This window comes from Myotis yumanensis, unplaced genomic scaffold, assembly GCF_028538775.1.
Source record: "Myotis yumanensis isolate MYYU_CA2020_CCGP unplaced genomic scaffold, mMyoYum1.0.hap1 SCAF_6, whole genome shotgun sequence".
Classification (NCBI taxonomy): Eukaryota; Metazoa; Chordata; class Mammalia; order Chiroptera; family Vespertilionidae; genus Myotis; species Myotis yumanensis.
The window spans coordinates 7,064,765-7,077,060 of record NW_027223757.1 but is presented as its reverse complement, the minus strand read 5'-3'; the positions used below and the strand labels follow the sequence as shown (position 1 = coordinate 7,077,060).

General features: G+C 38.6%; 1 protein-coding gene across 4 annotated transcripts in view; it reads right to left on the bottom strand.

Annotated features, from left to right (window-relative positions):
* Positions 1-12,296, bottom strand: part of IPCEF1 (interaction protein for cytohesin exchange factors 1) — a 139,242-nt gene that overhangs the window by 29,543 nt on the left and 97,403 nt on the right. For all 4 annotated transcript variants that reach the window (XM_070417437.1, XM_070417435.1, XM_070417434.1 and 1 more), the window contains exons 8-9: positions 9,673-9,731; positions 8,070-8,158 (exon numbers count right to left, since the gene is read on the bottom strand). In XM_070417437.1, the coding sequence (XP_070273538.1) occupies positions 8,070-8,158; positions 9,673-9,731 (148 nt within the window). The remainder of the gene's footprint in view (positions 1-8,069; positions 8,159-9,672; positions 9,732-12,296) is intronic.

Below are 12,296 nucleotides of genomic sequence, written 5' to 3'. Positions count from 1 at the left end.
CATGCATCTTCTTAATAATATATTTGTGAAGACATGAAAACTTTCCATTCGGGAATACATCAATGAACTTGGGAACCAGTTGCTTTCAATCACTCCGACCACTTAAATTCTAAGAGATCAAAGAAAGACCTGTAATTCACTAAATAAAAACCCAATTATCTTCAGAAAGTAATGCCCACTTGCCAAACTATCCAAATAAAAGCCGGGAATAGTTTACTCATTAGCAGGAACTATAAAATAAATATTACAAAAATACCTACTCTGGCCCAGTCCTGACACACTCCCCTATTGTGAGCTATTTTGGTAAAGCTTGGCTTCCATGTGTTCAGCCTCCTTTTCTGCAGAGACGAAGCTCCAGCAGTTTCTGTTGCTCCTGCTGATACTTCTCTAATTAGATTATAGCGAAATGGATATTTGAGCCAAAAACGGCGCACACCTGCTGCAGCACATTCCACGAGCCTCTATGAACCTCAAAGTCTGCTTAAAGGACTAAGGAAAGACATGACAAGTGAGCATCAGAAATGCCTGTGGACGGTATTCCTGTTCGTGGTGCTAATCAAACACAGGGCAAATGCTTTCCATTTTCTCTAGCACCATGTAGCATTTATAAATGTGATGTTAAAATGGAGAAAAGAATAAACCAAAGAAGAAGGAGGAGAAGATGGAAAAGGAGGAGGAGGAGGAGGAGGAGGAGGAGGAGGAGGAGCAGGAGGAGGAGGAGAAGGAGGGGGAGGAGGAAAGATTACGTGTATCAAGTCAGAGGGAGTTTTCATTAGAAGAGAGATTGACAAAGTACAAATCAAAGTGAACCTACAGCAACATTACAGAGGATTCCACACGGGAATGTGCTTTATAGAGTGTGGTGTTAAATCATGGCTCGTTATTTCTACCATTCTGTAGCTACTAATAGCTGTAGCTACATGTCAAACCAAAACCTGTTCGCTCCATGCCTTCTGTGAACCATCTGTGTAATCTGCTCGTAAGTTCCCCACTGAAGGTAGAAAGGAGTGACTGACAGTCACACCTTATGTGGCCAACAGGAGCCCATCCTTCTAGTATCAGTTCAGGGGCAAGCTCCTCCCGGAAGCTTTCTCTGGGGACGTCAGGGCAAAATAGGTCCCTCTGCCTGGTGCTTGGGGCTGACTTCTGTCACACCAGGTGGAATATCATTTGATTGGTCAACTGATACTGTAATTGCTGATTGACTTGTTCATCTTTGTTGATGAGTTACTTGAGAACAGCCTGTTTTTAATCATTTTTGCATCTCCATTTGTTGCATCTGTGCCTGACACATTGGTCACAAACTAATGCCAACAAAGAGCAGACTGGAGAGCCAGCTGTAGGAAGAAAAACAGCCCTGGGATGTCCAACCTGCTATTGGAGAGACCCTGAAATTCTCTGTAGAGCTGCTTTGGGTGATTTATCCTAATCATTGGATCTAAGGGTGACAGGTACTGACTGCAGTGCAAATGCTCATTCTCACAATCCGAAACAAAATTAGTATTTTATTTATTAGATATTAATAATTGGATGTGGTTTCACAAATTTGAGAACATTTGGGATTTAAATATTTTATTTTTTTGTTGTGTTTTCTTTTTTTTAATCCTCACTCGAGGATATTTTTCCATTGATTTTTAGAGAGAGTGGAAGAGAGAAAGACAGAGAGAGATATCAATGTGAGAAAAACATATCGATTAGTTGCCTCCTGCACGCACTCTGACCAGGGCCCAGGTGAGGGAGGAGCCTGAAACCAAGGTAAGTGGCCTCAACCGGAATTGAACCCAGGACCCTTCAGTCCTTAGGTCGACGCTCTATCCACTGAGCCAAACTGGCTAGGGCTAAATATTTTATTTTTTTAATGCGATATTTAAAGACATTTTAAAGATTTTAATGTTAATGGAGAGACTATATATGATTAAATTAAAATTTCAATATTACTTTTCCCTATTTTCTGTATAAGATACTTTTATTCATCAAAGTATAGTTCAAATGCTGATTAGCTCCAAAATCTTTTCTTTTGAATTGTTTTAAAACGCAAGTTTGACATGGTGAAAAATAGTTTTAAATGGCCACCAAAATCTTGTAATTAGAAAGGAGTTAACATATAAATTTTAAGCAATATTAGTCAGATCATATAAAAAAATGGAAGATACAGGAATAACTTAAGACTAAACTTAATAAAACCAAATGAGAAAAAAAGAGGAATGTACACAGCCTTTTTTTTCCCTTTAATTAGCTATATTAATAAAAACAAACCAGTCAATTGCTCATTGGCCCTAGAAAGTATTGTTTGTATTTCTATCATATGCTAGTAACATTACCATAAAAATCCAAAGACTTTGATATAGTCTACTCCCTACTCCGTCACTGACCTTCCACATGACCTTGGTCAATGAAGTGGCAAAAGACTCCCTCCTCAATCCAACCCTTAGTATCCATGACCTTCGAAAAGCCACTTTACCTCCAAGTCCTGTTCTATTGACTTCCTATCTCCACCATCACTCACCTCTCGCCTGCCTGGTCCATCCTCTCTAAACAATAACTAGAATATTTCTAAAACATAGAACAGATCACAATATTCCCCTGCTGAAAAATCTTCTAATAACTGCCCATAGCAGTAGAAAAATAGCCATAAGTCTCCATTATGGCTGAGAAGGCCTACAGGAACCCCGACCAGCCCCTCGGGCACCATCTGCTGCCACCTCCCCGCCCCTCTCCTTTCAAGCCACATTGGTCTTCTTCCTGCTCTTTGAGAAAATCTCTGGCCTTTCTTGTGCCAAAAAAGGCTCTTTCTGTGGATTGTTCATTGGCTGCCTCCTTCCCAGGATTTTGGTCCCAATTCAAATATCACTTCCTCAGCAGGCTGTTCCCTGACAGTCACATACAAAGCAATATCCTCTATTCCCAACCCCGGCCACTCCCTAGCACATTGCCCTATTTTTTCTTCTTCAGAGCATTTATCTTGAGATTATTTTGTTTGAATCACAAATTTATTGTGCCTCTTCCTCAACTTAGAACTCAAGATGCTCAACGGAAGAGACACTATCTCGATTCGGCCTCCCTTATCGGCAACAGTACCTGGTACGTGCTCCATACACAAAAATATTCCTTAGCTTCCTGACCGACTAGCGCAGATTTACTGAGAGGAGCAAATGAAATAATATAAAAAAACATTCTTAATAAAATGTAAGTTTAAACATGCAAATGATACTTAGGACAGTCATATTTACTCCTCTGACCGCGGCTTCCTTGCTTGGAAAATGAATACAGGGTTTTTGTGAGTCAACTAAAACCATCCTTCGCAAAGCCATCTGAAAGCACTAGAAAAGTGTGGAGTAGTAACTTCCCAATTCTCACAGGGAAATGCTTGTAGAGCAACAAATCTGTGGAGAGTGGGGATGAAGTCACAATAGTCACCCCCTGACCCATTTATCAGTCTATTAATAAATATTTATTAGGTTTTGAGTATGTGTTAGGAGCAGTCATAAGTGTTATGGGTAAAGAAAACGATACTGGACACTGACTATGATATTCAGAACTTAATAATCAGAGAAAAACAACAGATATACAAAATCTATAATAACAAGGCAGATGAAAAGGTGTCAAAAAACAATGCACTATAGGAGTATAAAAGATTCAGAAGGAAGGAAGGAAAATCCTGACTGAAAGGACTAAGGAAGCTTTAATGGAAGTCACAGTTGAACCTGTCTTGAAAGATATTTAGAAGGTAGAATTAGGGTGGGGGTGAGAGGTTCCTGCAAGTGGAGAAACTTTGTAATTCCAGGCTGCGAGAGCAAAAAAGTCTGGAAAATTTTGGGGAAAATAACCAGCAGTTCATTGAGGTGATGACAATGGAGGAATCAGCATCAAGACAGTACTGCTGGTTTAAAGGAAGCCCGATACCTTAAATATCAATCCAATGAGCCCAGAATTAATTTGATAAGCAGTGAGGGTTTACTGAAAGGCCTCACTAGGTGAATCCATATCATCGGACTGCACTTTAGAAAGACTCATTTAGATGTGGAGTTTAAGAGGAGAGATTAGAGACCAAGAAAGAAAAATAGCCTGCTATTTCTATAACCCAGGCAACAGCTAATGTGGTCCCAAACAGGGGAATGGCAGTGGGAATGGAAGACATGAGACAGGGTGAGGGATAGCAAGCACATCTTGTGATTGACTGCCAGAAGAGCAGGCTGAGAAGCCGAACTGTTAAAGCAAGAAACAAAAATGTAAGAGCCAATTTTAGAAGAATCTGAAAATCAGTTAAATGTTCAAACCATAGAGCTTATGATACTTTTTTGCATCTTAAAGAGAAAGCATGCAATTTTCTTTTTCTTAACTATGCCATCACTGATAATTCTTTTACAACTATCTCACTTGCAAGCATTCGAATTATTTTATATAGTCCACATATCAACAGATCAAGTAAACTTTAGTAAACAGCTGTGCAAGATTTATCCTACTAGGATTACATTTTAATTTCTAAAATTGATTTTATCACTTCCTGTGCTTAAGAGACTTCCTCCTCTGCCACTGCCCAACGGGCCACCGTGTGCAGTGTTTGTTTTTACTTACCTCTTCTTCGTTTGATTTTTTTTCATCATTTGGATATACTAGTAAAGGAATTGTACTTGTGAAAAGCAGCCACATATGTGACTGCCATGTTAAAAGTGATCTGCATGAGCTTCCTGCAGCTGGAATTATCAACATTTATATTCTCCTTTTCTCCTGTGTCGGATCCAGGTGGATCACCTATTGAGTGGTCTACCCAACTACATTCAAAATATGACCATTCCATGTCTCATCTATGCCCTGCTCTGAATCACCACCGTGTCTCTCACTGGATTTCTTTGCTTTTATACTTAGCCCCACCTCCCACGGTCTCTCCCACACAACAACCTGAATGGTCCTTTCAACATGGAACTTGATCACTTCCCACCTCTGCTCAAACTTTCCCAAGGCTCCCGAAATAACGCCAAACAGCACAGGCTGTGCATGGTATGGCCACCACCCGTCCATCCTCATTTCCTGCTGCTCTCATCTTTGTCACGCTGCTCCCACCACACTGGCTTCCTTGCACTATCCTCAATGCACCAAGGAGATCTTGGCTTTAACTGTCCTCTATGCTTGGACAACTCCTTCCCCAAAAATCCGCCAGGCTGACTCTCACCACCTTTCAAGAGTTTTGTTCAGATCTCAGTTCTCACCCAGGCCAGTCCTGGCTTCCTATTCGTTGCTGCAACCCGACCTCCAGCACTCCTGACCTCCCTCACTCACCCTGCTCTACTGCTACTGACAGAGCAGATAATAAGCATCAGTTTCCTTCGACTGGAAGTTTGGGTCCACAAAGAAGTGAGTCAGTGTCTTTTTTATTCACGGATGTGTCCCAAGTATTTAGAACAGTAGCTTTCAGCAAATATTTGTTAAATGAATTAATAAGCATATAATCACAGATCAAGTTTTCAGGCAATGATTTTTTAAAATTAAGTTTAGAGGGAAAATACAGGGTGGAGCAAAAGTAGGTTTACAGTTTTCAGTATGCAAAACACAGTTTATTCTTGTATTATTATGTATTAGTTATTGTATTAATTTCTATACAAACAACTGTTTCCCCACTTGGTATGCAGGATAGGTTTTTAATGCTTTTTATAGCTCTTAAATCACTTTGTAATTTATAATATTGGGTTTTAAAGGTGGACGAAGTTGGTTCTTTTTTTGCTCTTTTGTGATTTCAGGGAATCATGGATAGTGATTTCTACAAATGATCTTCTATAAAACCTACAGACTCCTATCTATTTTGAGCTTTTTTACTAGGCCTGTCAAAAAGCTCCCATTTCTAACTTCTCTGTGAATAAATGAATGTCTCGTCCACTACCCACCCTGTGAAGCCTTCTCAAGGAAAAGGAACATAAACAAACACCTCTTGTTCACTCATTGAAGACCCTGTCATGTCCCATGAGATTCAGCCACTAGAAGCAGAGGTCCAAGTCCATGTAGTGCTGAAGTCCTACAGCTCATTTTTCCTCCACAGCCATTAGAACGACTGGATATTAGACTAAATTTTTAGGTCAAGATTTTAAAATTTTTTGAGAAAATTTTCCAGGATAATATGATTTTATATTTCTGAGTTCATCATTCCAAAATGAAAGTTTATTACCCAATTTTTTTTAAAAAAAACAAGAACTGAGTGGGGGGGGGGGGGGGGGGTACTGTTTTCACCTAGGCTTGTATAGCTCAGTCAAAGCTAGACTGCATGAGATTGAGCCAAAACAACAACTTGAGTCACACTCTGGAAAAAGTTACTATGATTTTTAAAATTTCATCTGTTTAAATAAAAAGCTTAAATGTTATGTTAACCAAGTGTCTTATAATGTCTGTTTTTCAGAAACAAGAAGAAACAAAATCTGCCTGGGAAATATGCAAGAATGAGGAACATATTCTATTTCTAAGAAAAATAAAATCTAGCTCTTCAATATTTATCTATTTCTAACATATTTCTTCAGAAAAAAATGTTAGTCTTAGTGGCCTTCCAGAAAATGCTCAACACAGAACTTGAAGAAATAACATATGAGTGATGACCCCCAAATTCTAAAGAATCCTTCCACTTCAATGACGTAACTTACTGGTCTCATAAGCACCCCTTCAATTATGTGTTTTAAAACAGCATTCCCTGTAATGGCATGTGAGACGGTCATGGCACAATGCAGCTGAGTCATGACCCTTCATCTAAGACAATAATTGGTTGCATTTACTTTCACCAAGTAAAGTCCTGGGCACCTGCCAATGCTTCTAGTAATCTGTGATACTAATTTGTCATTAAAAAAATGAAAATCACAGTATTTAAGAACTAAAATAAATCATATAAGAGTCATATATGGGGCACCGTAGGAGAGAGAAGGAATTTCAGGAAGACAAGGAGGGAGAACCAACCAATCCTTTTATGTTACAGGTTAAAATAGGAGAAAGAGAAAGGGAGTAAAAAAGAGACAGAAATTCAACGGAAACATATGCTTCTCTATTAAATCAACAAGGAACATCTATTAAAGACCTCTTCAACTACTTTAGGAGCAATAAAGGGTAATCAAGTAAGAACATTGTTAAGAGCTGGGAGACCTTCTGAGATCTGGAGATATCATTAAGCTTGATATAGATAAAATAAAAGAATTTTCACAATTCAGAGACTGATTCCAAAAGAGGAAGACCACGTTAACAAAAAAGCTATGAATGTATGAAGAAAGGATAGACTGCAAGACTAGTTCAAAAACCGGTCCAAAATTTACCATATTCAAAATTTAATTTTATTTATATCTCATTTAATTTTGGCTAATCCTATTTAATAGATATTTTTTTAAAAACATTCATTCAGCAAATATTTATTTATGGTTTGGCTGCTAGCCAAATAAATTAGAAAAGTGACCATAATCCTGCACTGGCAGAGGGTAAAACAGGAGAGGTTGTTATCTAATTGATATTTAACACCTTAAATCCAGGACTTGGCAACACAAATATCCATTAATAACCCGAACTTACGTTGGATACTTTCAAAGCTTAGACTCAAACCTGGACTGTTCTCTAGTGAATATACAGAATCATTCCATGTGAAGATTTAATGCACTAAACCCACACCTGGCTTCCAGCTATCTTTCTGACTCTCGTTTTCTCTTAATGCTGGTATCTTTATCACCTTTTCATTCATTTCACACTGTAGCACATGCACCTAGGCACGGCCCTTTCATTTCTCTCTGAGAGTAAGTAAGGTATAAATAAAAGTTATAAAATGAGTCTATGCAAGCACTGGCCTATCACCGAGAAGCCGTCTTTATTACTGCAAATCCTCTGAGAACGATACATCTGTGGGTCACGCACAAGTACTCCAAGTTTGTCATACGAGTGGGTTGCTATGGAGAAGGCTCAAAATCAGCACCCTGAGAGTTGTACTTGTTCTTTGGCAAGTATCTTAATTTAGCCTTTCTAAAAATTTATCAGTCAAGGTCATTTCTACCCAATTGGAGGGAACTACATCAATGCACTTGATCAATGAACAGCAGACTCATTACGTGGGTACATACCAAGGCCGACAGAGTCTCCGAAGAGGTAGGAGGCGATGCTGTCTCCACAGCTGTTTCTGGATCATCCTGTTCACTCTCACTGTAGCATTCTATAACAAAAATGAAAATGCTTAACGTGTCCATGGTCATGGCACAGGTTATCACTGACGCCATAATGCACGAGCAGAGGTCTGTCCATCTGGCTATTGCAATTCCAACCCAATTCAGAAAGTACTCATCTAGTGAGCTATTGGGTTCAAGGGGGTTACAGGAGAGGGGAAAACCAGTGGCCACATCAGGGTTTCTGCCCTCAAGGAGGGTCCAACCCACAGGAAGAGGACTCCCCATAGGTAGCTCAGGCAAAATAAAATAATTCCTCATATATTAAGAGAGCATAAAATCAATAGTGATTAATTCTGATCCCAGAAATCATAATAAGCTGAAATTGAAAGAATAAGTAAACCATCAGTGGTGCCAAGAGTGATGCTAGTAGCAGGCCAACAGTGCAACTATATGAAGCCCCTAAAAGAGATGGTGGAAAAAAACTGAAAGGTTCCTTGAGGCCATATCATGGAAGGCCTTACATACCAGGATAAGGAGAGGTTTATGTAGTTATTTTTTCAACATATCAATGTACTTTATTTTTTTTAAAATCTTTATTGTTGAAAGTATTACATATGTCCCCCTTTCCCCTCATTGACCTCTTCTAACCCACCTCCCCTAACCCCACCCCAGGCCTTCACCACCCTAATGTCTGTGTCCATGGGTTATGCATATATGGATACAAGTTCTTTATTTGTTCTCTTCCCACCCACCTACCCTCCCCGCCTTCCCTCTGACTTTACAACTAAAACCATTTATTTTTGGGGAAATAGGACCAGGGAGATAGATAGTTAGCACACTGATTTGACAGTATTGTAATGCATCTCTCTATTGTTTTAAGCTTAGTTGCCACTTTTCTATTTCTAAATTAAGATTGTTTGGTTTTGTTATCCAAAGATATAATCCTCTAGTTCCAATTGCCAAGTTTTATGTGGTTTGAGCATTTCAGAATAGCACCAGCTCTGCGACCCTGGCACCTAACACCTCTTCTTTTCCATATGAAGGAGCACTTGCATCATTAAGAAGAATCAGAAGCCTGTAGCTGTGAACCCTGAAAGCTACAGACTGGGCTGAAAGACTCGGCCTGTGTCCCAATCTGACCTTCAGGTTCCTAATACAAAGTTAGGGTAATTACTCTCAGCACACATCTGGTGGAAATATTAAAATATCAGAAAGGAAACAGTGGGATGAAAGTTATCTGTCTAGATCATGATGAGATGATGCCTATGAGTAAGAATCCAGTAAGTGAGGCAATGAAACATTTGCATTGGCAATTGTGTGAGATGTCATTGAAGCCTCCAGTTGCTAGCGAGTGGGTGAAGTGTGAACAGTATGCACAGCCAGCAGAGGAAGCTCAATTCCATGTTGGCGAGTCTGTGTGATTGTCTCTGCATGTTTTCAGATAATTTTAAATGCCAACGAATGTTTCATTAGGACAAGGCAATGCATAGAACTTGACATGGTTTTTTCAACCTATTCTAATTTTCTTGCTAAATTTTCATAATTTTAAAATAGAACATACCTTCGTCTTTTGTAGTGGATTCATGATGGGTTACAGATAATCCAAGCTTGTTTAACCACCTATAATTTAAATAGAAAATAAACATTTGACCAAAGAGATTCACCTTACCCTAGACCATGAAAGAAGGTTTTGGACCAAACTTTATAATAAACTTGTCAGAATCCTACGGTCAGTCTAAACATTTCCAGCACAGATTTGTGGTATTGAAACCTAAGACCTCTGGTTTCACAATATTTTCATTACTTAGGGCACTCTTTTTAAAATATATATTTTTTATTGATTTTAGAGAAGAAGGGAGAGGGAGAGAGAGATAGAAACATCAATGAGAAGAGAGAATCATTGATTGGCTGCCTCCTGCACACCCCACACTGGGAATTGAGACCTCAACCTGGGCATGTGCTCTGACCAGGAATCGAACCATAACCTCCTGGCTCATAGGTCAATGCTCAACCACTGAGCCATGCCAGCCGGGCTACTCAGGGCATTCTTTTGAAGAAAAGAAAAGAAATGAGGTGGCCCATTATCCAGTTGACTACTGTGGGTAACATTACATATTCTAAGTAGATGCACAAACATATTTTTTGTAATTGTACATTTGAAATTGTTAGCAACCATGAAAATCTTTATTATTAAGTTTAGTAACTTTACCATTGAAGTTTTAGCTCTGTAATTCTTAAAATGTCTGTTCATTTCACACAAAAATAAAGAAAAGATGATACATTTTTAAGCCAGAATTTTTATTTTAATCAGTAAAAAATCTAGCTAGAGCTAGATAGGTATTCCTAAACTGGGGAAAATTTTAATTCCTTGAATAATGTTATGTAAAACAAAAACTGTCCATGTCATCTCTTCTATTGATTTACCATTTTGTTGGCCATGAATTCCAACTAAACATCAATAACAAAAATAGAACTAGATGACCCTTAAGGAACTCAAACCTGGCTTATGACTTCAGGTGACTGCAGTTCTTTCTCAAGGGTTTTGCTAGGAACATATTTTATAACACCGAATTTTTAAAAGATATAAAAGGTCTATTTCATATGCTCCTAACTATATAACCTATTTAAAGGGAAAATACTCTTTGGGGGCGGTGGTCATTAAGCAATTAATTTTCCACATCTTCCCAGTTTTCTGTATTTTTAAAAATGTTCCATATTGTGTATTACTTTTGAGAAACCAGAGCCTTTAATAGTGACCTAAGTCTACCAACACCAACAAAATAACGATGCTATGCACTTCAGGATTCACTTACTAGTATCCCTTTCACTTCCCTGAGACCTGTAACGCCTCATGAACAATTTACAGGCCACACACCAAGGACAGAAGTATTGCACATTCCCACCTGTCAATCAGTTAGGAATCTTTACCCAACCCTCCACCTGCCATGGCCTTGCTGCATTTTTTAACAGAAAATATAAAATAAATTGGATTGCTAAAAATAAATAAAATAGGACTGCCTGCGAGGAAAAGGTGAGTCCAGCCTCATCTCTGAAAACCCCTTCAGCACCATGAGTGGCTCTTAATGGCCACTTGAAACTGGAATAATACCTGGGCCCAGCTCATGCCATAGGCACTGGAAAATGTTCATCAAGACCCAACAGAATAAACAACAAAACAAGGAAGCAGGAAATCCTACCAAAACAATGCAAATGGCTAATAAACATATGGAGAAAATTCTCAGCTTCAACTGTTTTGTGGGTAATGCACATTCAAACACGGGAAAATATTTTTCACCACTAGATGGGCAACATTTTAAATATCTCTGATTTCTAGAATTTGGGAGAAAACATTGTAATCTTTTTTGAGTTGAACATGAAAATTGATGCGCCCAATTCAATGCAGGCAATACAATGATAGTATTCAAATTTTAAATATCCATCCTTTTTGCCCAATGAGTCTAACTATAAATATCTAGCCTACAAAACACAACTTCATTACACAAATGACAAAAACAAGAAAATAAAAACATAATACAATATAATTGTCCATCAATAGGAAAATGGATCAAGTATGGCACTGATTCTATCGGTACCGTGTTATGATGGAGCTAATAAAAGGACAGGTGGGAAGCCTTGTAATGACCTGGGAAAATCCTACCACACTGTGAAGTGAAAAAAAGAAAGTGAAAACATGTTTAGGCTGATTCCATGTACTTTTAAAACTATGTATTTGTGTACATCCACACACTGATATGCAAAGAAAGCCTCAGGGAGGCTATACAGCATACTGTTAAAAGTTGTAATCCCAGGGAGAGAAGTTGGGGATATGGGGAGGCTTTCACGTTGCATACTTCTGTATTATATGATTCTTTTATCTATATTTTTATTGATTTCAGAGAGGAAAGGAGAGGGAAAGAAAAATAGAAACATCAATGATGAGAGAGAATCATTGATCGGCTGCTCCCTGCACGCCCCCAACTGGGAATCGAGCCTGTAACCCAGGCATGTGCCCTTGACCAGAACTGAACCTGGGACCCTTCAGTCCGCAGGCTGACACTCTATCCACTGAGCCAAACCAGCTAGCACTATATTAAATGATTTTTACAAAAATATATTTTATGTGTCACCTAACTAAAAGAAATATTAAAAGCACATTTTTAAACATTGATCAGGCAAAGCACAATG